We start from the raw sequence: 19,548 nt of genomic DNA, 5'->3' as shown, positions 1-19,548 counted from the left end.
ATTTTTATTTGTTCTGCTACTACCTGTGTACACCATTCTTGATAAAATTAATTACTGAATTCTGTCTCATGCATTTACCATATATAAAAAAGTTAGTATTCATTCTTTCCTCATAGGTTCTACCCTAATGCTTATATTTAATTTTAAACAATTACAATCATATCTATACACACAAATCTTTCACGCCCTACAATACCATTTTTTACAGTTAATCATGTACATAACTTTATTTGTTTCCAGTCTCATCACTCTATCTCAAGAATTTCCAGCATTGCACAGCATGATCACATACCCAGTTTTCTTCTGTCATTTTCACTTAAAACATGTTCACGATTCCACCATTTATCAATTACTTTCTTTGTATATCTTATCGAGTTCATTCAAACCGAAGGTGTTATGATTGTCAACGCTTCCTTCCACATTTCCAAACAGTTTTTGACGGAATATCCTGACTGATGGAATCTATGACCAGCAATATATCTGCAATTAACTACTAATAAATTTAATGACCAACAAAACACAATTGAATGCTATTGTAATGTTTACCTATATCCATCAATTTTTATTGTCTTTACACTTTTTTGTTACTGTCTTGCGAAGAATGCCAAAGTGAACCATTTTGAAATATACAAGTTTCTTATATTATTCATACCTTTAATTGAATTTTTTTAAGTTTAAAGCCAAATTGAATTAAAACTCGGTGTTGATGCGGCAACATTGTAATGTTTCGACGTCACAAATATCCAAGACGCATTACTAAAAAAGCTTTGAATATACTATATACAGTCGAACTTGGAACCTCCCGCTTTTTGAAGTCGGTTAAAAATAAAGCAATATATAGACAAAATAAACGTTGGCGCCTATATTGTACTAAAGGTTTATGACCGGATTAACCAACTTAGCAAACAGGTGAGGGATGTTGTTTACAATATGGAATTTCGTGTCAATTTAATTATATCATACCGTATTACCGAACAACTACAAATTAATTTATACTGTCTGAAAGTCAAGGGAATAGCATGTAACCTAGTACGCAATTGAAATATAAGGAGTCTGCAAATTTTAATAATATTAAATCTACTTTAGAAATAAATTGCTTTGTACTTCTAGGAATAATTTATCTATATTGTCATTTTGTTAATAAAAATTTTTTTTCAGGTGATTGAAAAATTATTTTTATGATTTTTATTAAATATTACTTACCAGAGATTTATAAATGCCTAAATACTACATAAAAAAAAGTGAACAAATGATGTGGCAATATAATGACAGCAACTTTTATCAACTCCTTTTATCAACAAGGGTTTATCTGGACTGAACTTACAGTTTAACGAGGGCTCCGAACCACGGTTCTCGGCATTAAGTCTACCAATTGGCGAGTAGTCAACTTAAAAATCATCTCAGAAGACATCCGGTCTTACCCAGCCTGGTTATTGGCGTGACTGGGATCATTTTTCTTGTCGCATTTTACACCCTTGCGTAGGACAATTACAAATATTAAACAATCACAAACATAAATTTACGACTATGCCCCAGCAGGATTTCAATCCGAGACTAAAGCAACTATAGGTGGACCGCCCTGTCGCCTTTACCACTGCGCCAACGATGCTGGCTCTTAATATTTAATAGTATCAGTATTAACCTCTCTGACGCGTTTTACCGACAAAAGGTGGTCCCCATTATGTCATTCCTGTTCAAAGTAACTGATTAGCGATGCTAGAGATGATAGATTTTCAGATGCACATTCTGTCTCTTTTCGACTGGGATAGTGCTAAATAGTAACTAGTAAAATGAAAACGAATTTTACGTTTTTACACAAGGACAAAGGACGTATTATAGGCTAAGGACAGATTCATTCAGGGTTAAGCTTTGGATAAATGTAATATGAACATATCCTTAAAATCATCACGTAACAACATAATATCGCCAATAAAAGGAGGATTGATTGAACAAATGTTTTTCTGGTCAAAACGCATAGGAGATGAACAAAAATCGATTATTGGTATTATAAGATTATTGTAGAAACAGTTACAAAATATTTTCAAAATCTAATTAGAAACACATAGTGTTGAGGGTTATTGGAAGTCAATGGTCTATTATTAATGGCTGTAATCGGGATAAAATACTGCTTAAAACCTTTATTGTTAACAGCTTATAGGATTGAAGCTATAAGACGATCAGAAGTAACTATTGAAAGAGAGCTGGACCGACCTTCTGATATCTAACACTGCCTGATTTCGGTTTGCTATAATTATATTGATTTGTTAGACCTAATGATTTTCAGATATTTTACAGATAATAGTTGTATATTACTGGTAGATTCTTGCGTAGCTTTATTAGTGAATTAGATGAAAATATTAGTATTTATAATGTCTGTACCAGTATTTAATAAAAGCAAGTTTGAATGTGAGAAGTCCTATAAATTTTGAAATATAATTGAGATAAAGTACCTAATTTTTTAATGCATCTTACATTAGATACGCAATGTATAATCTTAATTTACAAATTAGTTTATTACTATTGATCTATTATACTTGTTTAAATACTCAAGAAAAAAGAATGCAGGGCAAAAAAACAACCGTTTATATCTCCCAAATTAAAACTGAATTTAGATTACTTAAACTAAAGTTAGTTCACACTTAGACACCATAACATACAAGTTCGCGTAAATTGGTTAGCTTCAAATATCTGGTTTTTGACTGGCTTTGGTGCATGTTTGAACTTCATAGGTCCAGATAGGTTTTATTATAAATCTTAAATCAAGTCGGGAATATACTTCGACTAACCAGTACAGCTTCGACTCTGAACCTGATCTGCTGTGCCTTTTATTGAACATGATGTTACCTAAAAATGATATACAATATTTTCAAAGGATTGAAAGTGTTTTATTACCAGAGAACCATTAATTACTACTTGAGAAATACTTGTAGTTATTGTACATAGATATAATTATGTATATAATGTATATAAATATATAAACAATAAATATAAATATAAAATGGTAACTCACATATTTCAACATATACGTTGCTTCAAATATGATGGAGGCAAACGCTGCAGATGGCTCTAATGTATGTTTTAGATTAGATTTATTTATTAAAGGCCCATCAGCCTCAACGACTAAGACTCTATTTCGGACCTATGCGCTATATACATTTTAATATTACAGATCAGACAATATTAAGAACAAAATTAAAAGAGCCTATAGTTAATTTAACATAAGTATGACAATAATGTGGAGTGAACTCATTGTAGAACAAATAGTTCATCAGTTGTTTAAGGTTCTTCAATTGTAGAAGTTGTTTCATGGATCGCTTCATGCCAGAGACTCGTATTTAGTGAGCGCGCATTTGGTATTCAACTAGGATGTATTTGATCTACATTTATCACAAATGGGCGGTCTTTCTACTTTGAGTAGAAATTCGTGGGTCAGCCGACAGTGGCCTATTCTGAGTATGGAAAAGATTCCCAATTTACGCTTACTAAAGTTAGAAAAGTTGATAATTTGGTAAAACTCCTCTTTTACCTCGCACAATTTGTTATTGGTCATTAAGTCCCAATTTAGTTGATCCAGTTTTTTATAAAGTGTGGTATGATATGTATTCACATCCCTTCTCCAGTACAGATAGTCTTCCAAAAGTGATCCTTCCCTTTTCCCTGAAAGATGGTCGGCTCTTTCATTATCTTCGATTCCCATGTGGGATGGTACCCACATGTAGGTAATATTCTCGTCGCTGTTACGAGAGACAGTGTTTATTTCTTGAATGTGCATTGTGAGTGGATGATGAGCCTGTACCGATTTTAAGCTCTTAAAAGAGCTCATAGAGTCAGTGATGATTACCGCCGAGATCAGATTTGGACTCTCTTGAACGCTTTTAAGAGCCTTATATATAGTCAGCTATTCTGCAGTAAAAACACACGTCAAAGCGCGTAATTTGTAATATTCTTCCTTCAATGTTGATTTATATGCAGCACCTATATATTCATCGTTTTTCGGATCCGTAGGTATTTTTCATAGATCAATTGTTTGAAAAAGAAGAGTGCGCTATAAGAGTTAAGAACATTCTTAGGGAGAAATCTCATTGAAATATCAATGGCAATAGCTGCGTTCTTCCCGGGAGGTATATATTTTGGTTAATAGGGCAGAAACTCGGTATGGTAAAATTTATAAGGGTATAATATATTGAGTAATTAGACAACTATATACCCAGGTATGCTTGAGAACGAAATGATTTGGCAAGAACATAAAGAGATATTACCAATTGAAGGCTAAACAGATAAATAAAAATATTGGTGAAGAGGAAAATGAAAAAAAAACGGAAAATTATCGGAAAGGGAAACGATAACGATAAAGTTACTAATAGAATATTTTAAGTAACACATTTTTTATTAAATTGATTTATATTTTAATAAAGGCAAATTTAAAATAACAATTCATTAACCCTAAATAATATACGTACACGGTAAAAGTATAAGTTAATTTTTGATTTATCTGTATGTGGTGTTTGCAGCTGGGCTTCAGTGCTTTAAAAGTTACGAACAGTAACACGAAACAAATAAAAGTTCGTTAAAAACTTCAAGAGCTCGACGAATACGAGAACGTTACCCCGTAATTGTACGTTTTTTAGGTCGTAATTTTCAAAATTGTCTAAGTTGTTTACTTAGAAACTTCTCCCGGCCATCGATTAAATAATTTGTTTTATTATACGTCGGTACGATGACCTGTATCGGTTCGTTTTACTTGTTTCAGGCGCAAAATCGTCGCATGCGAACCGTAACCAATTTATTTCTGCTCAATTTGGCCGTATCTGATCTTCTGTTGGGCGTTTTTTGTATGCCGTTCACGCTCATTGGAGCTCTTTTGCGAGACTTTGTATTTGGAGAGGCAATGTGCAAGCTGATACCGTTCCTGCAGGGTAAGTAATAAAATAGTTGATTTTATTTCTCTTTAATTTAATATATACCGTCTATAGAGTGTGATCCGTATTTTAAACAAGTTCTATTTACTATTTCACAATTTTTATATCTTTAATGCCAGATTATAAATATCAGCGCGTGTGTGTTTTTGTTCTGCATCAAAATAGTTACAGCAGCCATATTTAACTTAATAAAAATAATAATAAAATTAATATATCATTGAATATATCTCTAAGTATTTTGTTTTATTTATATAAAAGTATTCATATGTATAAAATATTTTCTATATACAGCAAACAAATCTATCCAATCTGATAGCTGATAACTTATTTTCTAATTGTCGTTGTTTATATCTTACATCTTGTAACACAATATAATATATTGTATTAATAATAAGTACTAACAATGTCTTCAAGATATATTGAAACATTCAAAATTTTTATTTATGGCCATCGTAAAGGCCAGACGTACTGGAAATTGTAAATGTTTAAAATCGAATGGTAAATCCGTTGGAATCATCGGTATACGCGGGATCAAGACATCCTCTCCTTTGTATTTTCCCTTTATGATTGTTGCCTCAATGACGCTGTTGCCTCATCATCTTTTTCACAGCCAGTCTTATCCCATTGCACAGTCAAGGTTGATTAATGTTACGCAGCATGATGCCCAGTAATCCTACTTTTAACTTCAGATTGTGAGGTTATAATCCAGCCAATTCCAGTGAATTTAAAAACTCCGTGGGATAGTTGACTACGTCGTCATGGTTCATGAAGGTGTCGACTGATTTGAAGGAAACCAACTGTCACGGAAGAAAATTCTGAATATTCGAATTGAGATCCTTGACTTCTTTATTTTTCGCCGCCAATATTGCTCGTTCACCCAGCCAATTGTGGTTATTGAACTGTTGGGCTATATATGGGAAAACACACTAAATAAGCTCCTCTTTTGAGTTTGTGATGTGACAGAAATTTGTGGGTAATGTGATGAATTCGCTCTAGGTGTCCACTGCGACTATATTTCTATGTCTAACAACTGTTTCGCAAACACATTTGCAGTTTTGCATCAACAGCTGTTGATGAACTAAACGCATTTTCAAACAATTGATCTATGAAACATGCCTACGGATCTATAAACGATGAATATACAGGTGCTGAATATACATCAACATTGAAGGAAGAATTTTACAAATTACCCGCTTTGACGAGTTTTTTTATTGCATGTTAGTTGTTTATTGGAGTGTCTTTACGTACCGCTACAAATTCGATGATTTTAGGCATGCGTTTACTTCATCAACAGCTGTTGGTCGGGGAATAACTGGAAGACGAAAATCACCTGACAGCAGAACCATGACGCCATCAAAAATATTTTGGTTATCACGAAGATCTTTCAACGTTCTGTCCAGTACCTCCAGTGACCTTCTCTGGGCCATTGTGCATTCATCTCAAACAATCAATTTGCATACCCGTAGAATCTTGGCCATTGCGCTATTTTTGGCGATGTTGTAAATTGGTGTTTCGTTGATTTGCATGTTTAATGGCCATTTCAATGCAGAATATGCAATTCGCCCGCCCTCTAGCAGAGTCGTAGCTATTCCAGATGAAGCCAATGCTAGAATTACATCTCGCCATCTGATCCTCGCCAAAAGCAATAATATTAAGAACGTTTTTCCGGTTGCCCCGGGAGCATCAAGGAAATAAATTCTAGTAGTTAACAACTGTAGTTAGCTAAAATTAAGTTTATTTTTTACCTCCTATAAATAAATATATAAAAATTCTATTAGTTATTCATTTTAACCTATTATATCTATTTAATTTATGAAAGCCGTGAGATAGAAAAAACAAAATTGTTGTTTTTATTTAATTTCGAACATTTTTATATTTATTCACCTTTTAAACCTTCCCTGAACTTCCACAAATAATTCGAGATTCATTTATATATATATATATATATATATATATATATATATATATATATAGGTATAACAAAATAAATATACAGAATAAAAGCGAATGTTGTCATTGTAGATAATATAAAATCTAAATCTGGTACCAATGGACGTCCTTAAGAAGGAAATTTAAGCCCAAGCCTGTTTATTTTATTAAAAGAGGAAATAATATAGAAAAGTTAAATAGACGAAACAGGACAAGGGTTTAAACTACACAAATATGAATATAGACTAAAACAGATATGTCGGTAGGGGATCTTAAAAATTATGTAATAATAATAACTGATCGTCCAGAAAATCTATAGAAAATCTCAAAAAGAAGGAATATAGCAATGAGAGGATATAGAATGATAATGAATAAGACAAAACAAATGTCATGATGATGGGAGAGCCAAAACAGAACAAGTAAATGCTTTTAAGTATCTGGGCATAGAAAATGAAACTAATTCAAGAAATTTAAAAAAATAGAAGGATTGAGAAAGAAGAGAGAATAAACTATAAAAGTAACGCACATATAAGTAGTACAAAATGTATTTTCTTGATTTTAGACGATTTCTATATAAGTATATGTAAAATATGTATGGTAAATCTGTAGGCATATCACGTGAAAATATTTCAAGACCTAAAATTGGGGTAAAAATTAAATATTGAGGACACATTTACACCATTTACTAGTCACTAGTCTTAATTAATTACAATAACCTTACTCATTTTCTTAATAATTAGGATTATTTATATTGATATATATAGATTATTTGTTATCCTGTGAAGAACAGTGGCTTGTTCTTTTATTTCTGAATGAATAGGATCTTACTCTTTCATGTAACAATATTTAAATATTTACGTTTTCTGATTCAAGAATTCTTTATAAGGTAGTACATTTATATACCATGTTATTTAACCAGGATTTTCGTTGAAAAAAAAAGCTGATTCCTCGTACAATCATTAGAGGTCGTTCTATTCAACAGTTATTTCATCCAAATCCTGAATTTCTACGACTGGATGCTGTATGTATATTGATCAACGAAAATCTTTTATAATGTTAGTTATACATCTAATATTTAAGAGTACATATTTCCATAATAGCTTTATTTAATTAAAATTTCCTGAATTTTTCCAGGAATCTAATTAATTATTTCTGTTTTTAGTTGAAAAACTGTATTAACTTCCGTTTAAGATTGGTTTGTAATAGGCAAATAATTATATATTTCAATTGTTTTGCAGTCCAGCTATTAGTTTGTACGACTAACCCACCTTTCAAGTATTTTTCTGAATTTCTCATTGTAAAAACTGATGTAATCAAGTCAACTTGAGCAGTCTAGAGTTCTTACAAAACCTTTTTCGGTTAATCGACTATTCGATAAGCAAATCAATCCAAAACTTTTTCAACAAACTATTATATCCGTAGGTTTAAGTGTCTGTCATGTAGACTGTATATTTTCTTGAACTCTAGATAAAACTAGACCTTCTCTTTTTCTGCTAAACGACCTACTATCGAGTGTATTATTAGGAAAAAATCCGTTATTTTATCAATGACATGAAAACACCTACACATTTCTGCACTGATTTTAATTAGAATCTTTAATAGTCACGGTTCAACTACCATTATCAGTTTCCCATCATAGAGGCCCATAAAATAAAATTTCTTTTGTTTTTTTTTGGTAGTTGATCGGTCGACGGTCGTGTCTAATATCTTTTAGCACTTTGCGATCGATGACCTAACAGCTTCGAGGATAAACGCGTCGAAAATGAATATTATAGACCAATATTTTTTCCATGTGAGATAATGGGTTATAAATAACCACCGTGATTGAAGCGAAATTTATTGGAAGTATAGTTTTTGTGAAAATTACTTTTGTTTCTTAAATATATTGAATGCAGAAAATGTTGTAACCTACCGTTGAAAGGTTTCTATTTGAGGTTAAGGATCATACTAAGAAAATTCTAATTTCTATTTGACACCAGATATTGACAGTGATTTCCTCTTAAACCTTGGTTTGTTTTAAGTTATATGTCTTTATAGATAACACAAACGCTATAAGCGCAATATAATACAAAATATTATAAATCTGTCATGTATAGAGTTCTAGCCAAGTTTTCCAGGTCGCTTAAGGGTGATGCGCCAAGCAGGAGAATTTACTATAAAATATTTTATTTAAGTACTAGTTACTATTTGTAAAAAGCACTTCAAAGATACGTAAAAATTATTATCTAATATGATAACTGATAAGTTATTTCCTGATTGTATATTGTATTAAGTATTATGATACGAAACAATATAAAGTAACATTAAAAAACATCTTCAAAATAATTTTAAGAATACAATTTAATATTTTAATAGAAGTAAAATTTTTAACATTTTTTCTTTTTTAACTATTTCTTATTTTTATATAATTGAACATTGTTCGTATAATCTGTAAACATATAACATTTATCATGTTTACCCTTGAATTTTTGTAAATTTATTTTATTCCCCAGAGCAAGCCATACCTAGCTATCAAATATTATTATTTATTTATGACATTGCTTTGCTCAGGCTATTGTACGTAACTAGTCGCTTAAAAAAATAGCTCCATTTGCTAAAATAATTCTGATCTCATCAATAATCATTAAATTTGGTTCTATACATACTTTTGACAATATGTAACTCAGTCAGAGATCTTCCTCCAGAGTCTAGAGAACTTCACACACTAACGAATTAATCTTGGGTCCTGACAGTGCAGGAATATTTGGTTCCTAGGTTTTTGAAGACACATATTTTTTGGTTGCATAAGAATTTGTGGAGAAATATATATTGAAATTTTCAATTTTCAGACCTATCAATTTACTCTGTCTAATAGGTGCTTTAATCAACTTTTTGGAATTTTTAGGGACTGGCTAATGATAATAAATATTACAATTTAAAATTTAAAACGAAACTCAGTTACATTATTATTACCATATTACGATCTCTCTAATAACTTCGACGTAAGTAATATACAAATTTAAAATTAATTCCAATTATTTTTAGTAGATACCATTCCAGAGAGTATTTATATTTCTATCTACATGTCTGTCTGGAAGATATAACTTCATAGCTGGAAATCTCTTTGCCTCAATCGATAAATAAAAGACCTAATAAAATAATATTATATTCGGTCTCAATTTTGACATACATGTCAACTGCAAACTGAAAAATTCGTCGGCACATCAAAATATGATTTACTTCACCTTTACGGATCAAGAGTCAATATGATAAATTTATTATGATAAATCAAATATGATAAATTTTATTTGTTACTTAGATGAAATACATTTAAAAATATTATTTAATCTTGTTCAATCTATTTACCTGTTATTTGATTTACCATTTTTATATTAAAATGGTATCCATCTTCCCCCTGCCAGAAGATCAAAGGATATTGTAACGCATCATCAAGTCCTGTATGTTTCAGATACATGTCTTAAATCATTACTCTCACGATAAAGCACAATATCTCTAGATTGTGAACTTTCTCCCACAACGACAACAGTCGCTTCGTCAATGGGGGTGAATTAAACCTCCTTGTGTGTTCACCGGCAGGTGCTCGATCAGCTCGAATGACAATATTATGGCTGTCAGATGGCATCCGATCCAATGCTATTTTGAGCTTTCTATTTACAGTTTACTAAATTGTTGTTCTGATGAAGAAGCATTCGTAATTCTTGGACAACGGTTCTCTTCACTGTTAGATTATGAGCACAACGCTTATCAACATCCGCATCTGAATCGTCCATATAATAAATTTGTAAAAACTGATGATCTGCATCTGGTAGTGGTAACAGATAAATTTGTCCTTGTATCTGTAATTTTTAAAAATTTGTCCAATAATTATTTGTGATATATACTTTAATACAAACTTGAATATTATAAAAAATGTTTGTAATGTTGTGTATGTAATTTGTATGTACATCAATAAGTGACAAAGATATGAAGATACATAGTAAATAAGATAAAATGCTATAGTATACCTTGAAAGTGAGCATGAAATTATCCTGTATACTATGTGTAGCGCCAAATGATGTCATCTGGAAACAGCTGTTATATTTCTGAATGTTGGCCAAGAAGTGCTTAGAATCATTTCCAATCCCGGAAACTAAAGAACGTAAAGGATCTGGTGGTGGGAGCAAATGTGGCAATTTTACTTTGCCTCCATCACAACATACTCCTACAACATAATCATAATAAAGTATTTTAACGCCTTGCAATGTTTACAAATTATTGTCATTTCCCCAATTGTTACCGATTTGTCGGCACAATAATCTATTGCCGCATCATAGTGGAATGCAGTTCGTTCCAGGATCACAAGAGCAGTGTGTCTGAGGAATCGCTCAATTTCATTATGTCGTGCCTGCTGTTGTTGTGTTTCATGTGTACGAACTCGTTGCATTCTAAGCCTATCTACTTCATTGTCAATCTTTAAATAACTCAATTCCGAAATAGCAATACGACTATTTTCTTCATCTGTCTCTCTCTGGTCATCAGTGCGGTTAGCACGTGAGGTAGCTTCACACATTTGATTAACTGCGACGACCTAAGACGAGTCTTCTCCGCGGCATCGTAAATTGTAACTAATCAAAGTGAGAAAAGTTCTCGCGCACTTAGCAATAAAGTGTCACTATCACAAAAAGTCAACAAAAGAAAGAACGCATAATTTGAAATGCCACTATCACAAAGGATCGCCGAAGCTAAAAAAGTTCTTGCGCACGTAGCGGTAATCGTCACTCAAAAAGGTAGAAGGATGCACTCTTTGTCCGAGGTATCGATCGACATAGAAGATGGATCGACATATTAGTTGGTTTTCAAATATCAAATATTATGGTAGCGGTTAAAAATTAAATTTCTGTCCAAAAGACATATTAGTTGGTTGTCAAATGTCAAATATTATGGTTGCGTTCAGAAATTTAATATGTGACAAAACTTAAGATTTATCACTCTATATAAAAATAATATGATTTATAGCTAACAACTGTAGTTAACCAAAAATTATAACCAACAAAATTATGTTTATTTTTACCTCCTGAGAATAAAGATATAAAAATTTATTTTAAACTATGCTTTCTATTTGATTTCGAGCATTTTCATATTTATTTTCACCCTTTAAACCTTCCCTGCACACCCACAAATAATTCAAGACCAAAATTATCCAAATCCGTCCAGCTGTTCTCGAGTTTTAGTGAGACTAACGAACAACGATTGATTTATATATATATATATATATATATATTTATATCTATTGTATTACTATAATATGTAATTATAGCATTACATCAAGCAGATGTCAAAATACTTCGGCATCCATATCGATGGTAAATGATATTTGCAATACTACGTTAAACAAAAAGCAGTATCAGACTTACATTCAAAAACTTTGCTATATGAAGAATTATTCTACTAATAAATACCATTACTTAATTAATTACCAACAGATAACCACAAAACGACTTTTATTTTAATTTGATTTAGGAAGTTATCGTGTTAAAAATTTCGTCTTAAAACATGGAAAACCGCTACCGCTAGCAATATGGACGCAATATAGTGATTTAACAACGTTGGGGAAATTAGAAATCTGAGGTGAATCAAACAACACAAATATATAGAGTGTATAGTTGGTGCAAGGATTATTTTTAACTTTAGCCTAATAAGTCTAAGCTAATATTAATTTAATAAATACTAGCGACCCGCCCCGCCTTCGCGCGGGTGCAATGCTGATACTAAATTAAATACACTACAGAAAAAATATGAACGTTGTATATAAAAACATAGCGGCCCGCTCCGACTTTGCACGGGCATAAAATATATATGCCTATGTCACTCAATGAAAACATGATTAAAATCGATCCAGTATTTTTGGTTCATTCATTACTGCCCTTGGCCTGCACGCATTAAATTTGGAGTAAAACAATTCCTCTTCCCCTATACTTACTATGAAGATTTCCTGCTATTTTTGGAATATCTAAATTCATACAATTTTTATTACATTACATATTTTTAAACGCAAATTTTAAATTTGTAATATCTCCGAAAATATTTGTTTAATTTACATGCTGTAAGGAACCATATTGATCTATATTAATTGCACACTGTATTTAAGGTACTTAATTCGATAATGATTAATGCCGTATTGCTTAAAATAGCTTGGTAAATAAGCCATTTTCTCACGTGGGTTATCCCTAAAAGATAAACATATACCATCGCGGACTTTTTTGTAGACCTTTTTATGGTGTACAATACTGTAGTACATTAATTTGATCTAACTCGTAGGGTTAGGCAGCGTTTTTGCTAATTGCTAAATAAGCCTAAAAAAATAGGTTAATTTATGACATCACGTTAGAAACCTCTAAAATTAGCAATGTTGCCTTAGTATATTATGCATGTATTATACATATGAACCTTCCTCTTGAATCACTCTATCTATTGAAAAAAACCGCATCAAAATCCGTTGCGTAGTTTTAAAGATTTAAGCGTTCATAGGGATATAGGGACAGAAAAGGCGACTTTGTTTTATACTATGTAGTGATATATGGATGCTTTTATTCTATACTTTTCTTGCTTGTGTATTGGTGTAAGTAGAACAGAACAATAGTAATACATTAATTTCTAAATGAAGATTGTAGTAACCTATCTACTAGTCATATATAAAAAACGTTATTGAATCTTTAGTGGGTTCCAAGAAGTTGAACTTGATGATATCTTGAATCAAAATTATCACAACTCTACGGGATATGTCGCATATTTTAATTGGGCTTTTTAACCAGGGCAAATATATCACCCTAATAAGTCTAAACTAATATTAATTTAATGAATATATATGGATGATTTTATTCTATATTATTCTTGCTTGTGAATTGGTGTAAGTAGAACAGAACAATAGTAATACATTAATTTCTCAATGAAGATTGTACTAATCTATCTCCTAATCATATATAAAAACATTATTGAATCTTTACTGGGTTCCAAGAAGATTAATTTGATGATATCTCCAATAAAAATTATCACAACTCTACAGGATATGTCGCATATTTTAATTGGGATTTTTAACCAGGGCAAATATATCACCTTGTATTACAGTGAAACAAACATCAATTAAAAAAATGAGTATTAATTAAAATTTAAATCGGCTTTCAAGTTCGGATAAACCGGGCGGTTTATACGTGAGATGCTTTTTTTCCTTGGCAAAAAAGATGAAACGGGTAAAATTATTAATTTAAGATTAACGATAAACGATCTGGAAGACAGAAAAAAATAAGTCTGTCGGTAAACATATTTATCAGGATCTGTATAAAGTAATTTGGACACGACAAAATACGGCGAAAAACAAATTCAAGGCGTATAATCTGAATAATTTTTTAAACGAAAATTCAGGACCAAATCAGAAATATTATATCGAGAGTTTTTAATAGCCTGAAGCAGTCTCAATAAATAGTTGTAGTTAAATGCTGAAAATTAAAGTGAAATAAAACGTTAAATGACACCACTTGTCTGAAACTCTGGAAGGGACGACTTGCGAAAAACTAAATTGACTTCTACACTCTAAATAGTTCATCAATATGTCTTTTCACTAGGCAGATCTACAGTTGACTCTGTAACCGAATTGAAAACTGTCATTACCGTAGACTTCTTTAAAGGAAAGCTCACGATCATAACTTTGGTTGGCCCTTTGACATTGTCTAGAGACCACTAGTTATGACACAGCAACATTTTAGAGACATCGGGGGCAATTTATTGTTCTATATTTCCAATTTCTTACACGATCGAATATTTCGTTTACGAATATGGGATTATCTGGACTGGATTTAACGTGGGCTACGAACCAGTGTGTGTCCTCGGCATTAAGCCACCGACTGTCGACTGACCAACTTAGAAATCATCTCAGAAGACATCCGAGTCTTACCCAGCCTGATTATTGACGTGACTGGGATCATTTTCCTTGTCGGATTTTGTAATTCTTGCCTGGGACAATTACAAATATTAAACAATCACAAACATAAATTTACGAGTATGCCACAACGGGATACGAACCGGCGGCCATCGCAACAGTAGCAGCAACGTCCCGTTGCCTTTACCTCTGCGCCACCAAGCCGGCTCTTAAATTTGTTAATATTCTCCTGCTATATTTTCAACATTACGGTATACAAACATAGTCTTTGCAAGAATTCAAAAATATGATCCCTCTCTGTGGCTTTTTAAAACTGACTCTAGCTTGTTATATTATATATTAGTTACATTGTAAAAATCGCACATTATTTTAATTTACATTAAGATCATGAATTAATTTCCTCTTTTCTTTACGCGTAAACTTAACTTTGAAACCGAAATATTTCTTCGGTCTCTTGTGGCTTTCAAAAAATTGAACGCAATGTTTCAAAAAGCCGGTAAAAAGTTCATATGAGTTACATAACTTTTGCAAAATATTTTACATGCTTTCCCTCAGACATAGCATAAAATCATAGGAAACAATTTGAATCTGATCTGTCTCTATACAACGTGTGTCAAAAGTACCCCTACAATTTTGATTGCTTATAAATTTGCTCATAGAAAAGTTAAGTAAATTTGGGTTTTATAAGAAGCTTATTTGGTTTTTACGTTTTTTATTAACTATGATTTTTTCGCTACTTTGAGAAATTAGTATTCGTGGAAAAACGTCAATCAGTAATTGAATTGCTGAAAGAGCTCTATGTGCTATGGCCACCTCTTGCTGAAACTACATGTCCTCTACTCCTTGCTTTTCCATTTCAGGTACAAGAATATTTCGAATCATGTCTTGGTACTGTTCAACAGTAACAGTAACTGCGAAACCTTGGATATTTTTAAAACAATAGGGAGCAATAATGTTTACAGCAAGGATATTTAACCATACATTTGTTTTTAGTAGATTGAATGGTGTTTCATGAATTAATTGAGGATTCTGTGGTCCCCAAGACTGACTGCTGTGCTTATTGACGTGGCCACTGAGGAAAAATGGGCTTCATCGCGCATTATCAATTTAGACAAAAAATCTTTAATTTCACCAGACAGCCTTAGGATTGCATTACTGCACTCAACTCGTTGATCAGGATCTTTCGGTAGAAATTGTTGGACTAATTGAATTTTGTACGGGAACATTTTCAAGTCAATTTTCAAAATTCGCCTTAAACAGCCTGCGGAAATATTTATCTGGGAACCACCTCTCCAAATTGATGTTTCTGGAGACTATGCAACATTCTCGCGTACCAGAACCACATTTTCAGCGTTACGAGACGTCCGTTGTCTTCCAGAGCAAAACCTGTCTGCTATCGTACCGTACTGTCAAAACTTTACATGTCAACGATAAATTCTGATTCTGTGAGCTACTGGACGGTAAGGATATTTTTGGCGCAATTTCCTTTGAGTGGCAATAATCAATAAATATTATCACAATTTCTGCTGGTCCTTCTGGCGCATATTTATCCAAAATAAAGTTTGGACGTCTACAGAAAATATCTAAATGGTAGCGGGACTTTTGCCACACCTGTTATTAAATAAATCTTCTGAAAAATTAAGTTACCCATTGAAGAACATAATTGACAAAAAATAAAAATGTCAACACAGTGAGTGATACATTCCAAATACATTTCGCAGAGTATATGTATGTATACGTACCTAATATAAATGCAAATAGATACATACACAGTCGGTTAATACTGGAATACGGAGTTTATAACAATATATTGTCTACTCTTTAAACGAATGCTCTATAGAGATTTATAATGCTTCGCGAACCAACTGCGACCAAATGCTCTGTGTAATGTCACAGAGCACAATTGGCCTTCATTCTTGATAAACGATTCTCTTCAAGTTTAATTTTCTATGAAACCTAATGCGGAATTATTCCATTTTCGGGGATTTTCATGTTAATTTCTTCTCGAATTTATTCCCTCCGGTATATTACTGCTTTTGATGTCAGATTTTTCGAATTTTCATAAATAATTTTTAGGTCATATATAATGCAATGTAATAAAAGGAGGATAAAAACTATATTAAATTGTCACCCTAACCTTTTGATCTAAGTATGCAGTAACAATAATTTTTTTTTTCGATAATCTAAATTTTTCTGATATAGGAACATAATTAATCAGTATTTTTTCGGCAACATAGAAGGCTGAATTTCTCCAATTTCGTGACGAATATTGTCTTTAGGATGTTGAATAGTTTGGGGCTTATTCACATAAACTTTTAATTTTAAAAGCCCATAAGAAAAGTCTGGTGCTGTTAAGTCCGGAAATCTCGCTGGCCATGCTAAATCGCCACTTCGCGAAATTGGTTTTCGTGGAAAAACGTCATTTAGTAATTTTTGAAAGAGCTGTACGTTGTGTGGCCCCATCTCACTGAAACCACATGTCCTATAGTCCTTGCTCTTCCATTTCAGGCACAAGAAAATTTCAAACTATGCCTAGGGACCGTTCACCAGTAATAGTGACAGTGACGGTCGCGGGACCAATGATGTTTCCAGCATGAATACCACACCATACAGTTGTTTTTAATCGAAGCAAGTATGTTTCGTGAATTAATTGAGGATTCTGTGTTCTCCAAAATCAACTGGTCTGTTTATTGATGTGGCCACTGAGAAAAAAATTCTATATTCTACTCAATACATTGATCAGAATCTCTCGGTAGCAATTCTTGGAGAAATCGAATTTTGTTTGGGAACATTTTCAAATCAATTTCCAAAATTCGCCTTAAACTACGCGCAGAAATGTGTAATTGGGAACCACATCTCTGAATTGATGTTTCGCATTTTCAGCGTTACGAGACGTCCGTTGTCTTCCAGAACGAGGCCTGCTGACGTACCGTACTGTCGAAAATTCGCATGCAATAAATTGTGGTTTTGTGAGGCACTGGACGGTTAGGATATTTTTGACGCGACTTCCGCTGCGTGGCAAAAATAGAACGATTATTTTCAATAAATATTGTCACGATTTTTGTTCGTTCTTGTGGCGTGTATTTATCCATAATAACATTCAGACGTTTATATAATATAATGGATAAAGCGAAAATTAGCTAAACGTCACATAACTAAAATGGCGCTCAATTAAAATGGTAGCGAGTCTTTTGCCCCACCTGTTTGTTATACGATAGGAATTAAAAATATGTTTTTGCGTTTATTACAATTACGAAATTGCATTCAGAGCAATGTCGCAATGATAGAATAGATGGTTTATTGTTATCTTTTTTATTTATTTTTTTCGGTTAGTTTGTTGTTAACAGGGTCTCAGATACCAGACGGACTTTGCGGTTAAAGAACCCTTGGGTTTTGCGGCAACCCAAGTTATTCACCAAATCTCGGTCAGGTTATGAGTTATGAACACCTTAAAATAAGTGGTACTTATAATTAGGAATGCTTTGTAAGAATTTTTGCGGATTTTACAAGATACTACCGAACATTCTCATGTTCGCTAATATTTGGTATTCATCGAAAAAACATCTTGACATAACTGTATCGGATTAGAGTTATATAATTTTTTATTATTATTAGATTATTATCTGGTATTGTTATTTAAATTAATTCGTTTTGTTCTTTCAATTTGGCAATTAATGGGAAGGAGTCTTCTTTTGAGTAAAAAATTGCTAAGAAATGGTATTTACTACAATCAAAATTGTTAGAACAAATTGTTAGAATTGAATAGAACAAAATTTGTGATACTGAAAAACAATTTCTAATACTTGAACATTTTCTCGTTAATAGGTGGTTAATATTGTTATATATCAATAATAAAAATGTTTTTTTTTGTTGAAAGTATGAGACTGGTTTGTGAAATGAATGCGTACATAGCGAAATACTGGGGAGATAATATTAATAAAATGTGAGATATAATATGACTCAAATATTATTCTTTTGGAGTGAATTTAATGCGACGAAGTGTTGTTTATTGATAACGTGAGTTATTCAGAACATTCGTCGATGTAATGTAAGAGTTTTCTAGAGCAATATGACCATCTCCAGACCTTCTTCCTATTGAATTAATATGGAATGAAAATTATAGGAAAGTACAGAGTCCATACCCATCAAGCTCGGTACAGTTGTGACAATATTTGCAAAGTTAATGGAAAATACTAAATTCTCAGTAATGAAATAAGATTGTTAATAATTAAATAGGCTTGGTTGGCGTAGTGGTTAAGTCGACAAGACGGTCCTTTTACTGTTCTGATAGTCGCGGGATCGAATCCTGCTGGGGCATTGTTGTAAATTTATGTTTGTGATTGTATAATATTTATGACTCTCCTAGGCAAGAGTGCAAAACCCGACAAGGAAAATGATTCCAATCATGTTAGTAAGCCCGCTGCGTGAGACCGGATGTCTTCTGGGATGGTTTCTAATTTCTAGTTCCTTCTAATACGTTCTTGATCACTCGCCAGTTGGTAGGCCTAAAGCCGAAGACCGTTGTTCGGAGCCCACGTTAAACCGTAGGTCTAGTCCAGATAAACCCCTAGTTGGTAAAAGGAGACTTCGAAAAATATATATATATATATATATATATATATATGGAGAAAAATAAATTAAATAAGCTAATAAAAAATCGAGTAACCTTTGTTAGCGAGTAATTAGAATTTAGGTGACCATTTTGACGACGCCAAAATTTAACGAAAAATGTATCGATAGTTTTCTGACTGGTCATCAAGTTATTTATTTTTTCTCAAAATAAAACAT

At 32.4% G+C, this 19,548-nt stretch overlaps 1 protein-coding gene across 2 annotated transcripts in view; it reads left to right on the top strand.

The window, feature by feature from the left end:
* The window catches only part of LOC143204746 (cholecystokinin receptor), a 271,733-nt gene that overhangs the window by 96,529 nt on the left and 155,656 nt on the right, over positions 1-19,548 (top strand). For both annotated transcript variants that reach the window (XM_076417523.1, XM_076417524.1), the window contains one exon: positions 4,751-4,916. In XM_076417523.1, coding sequence (XP_076273638.1) covers positions 4,751-4,916 — 166 coding nt within the window. The remainder of the gene's footprint in view (positions 1-4,750; positions 4,917-19,548) is intronic.

Source organism: Rhynchophorus ferrugineus, unplaced genomic scaffold, assembly GCF_030347505.1.
Source record: "Rhynchophorus ferrugineus isolate W39M unplaced genomic scaffold, kcgeb_rfMv2 rfM11, whole genome shotgun sequence".
Classification (NCBI taxonomy): domain Eukaryota; kingdom Metazoa; phylum Arthropoda; class Insecta; order Coleoptera; family Curculionidae; genus Rhynchophorus; species Rhynchophorus ferrugineus.
The sequence above is the reverse complement of the archived record's forward strand: the minus strand, read 5'-3'. Positions and strand labels throughout refer to the sequence as shown.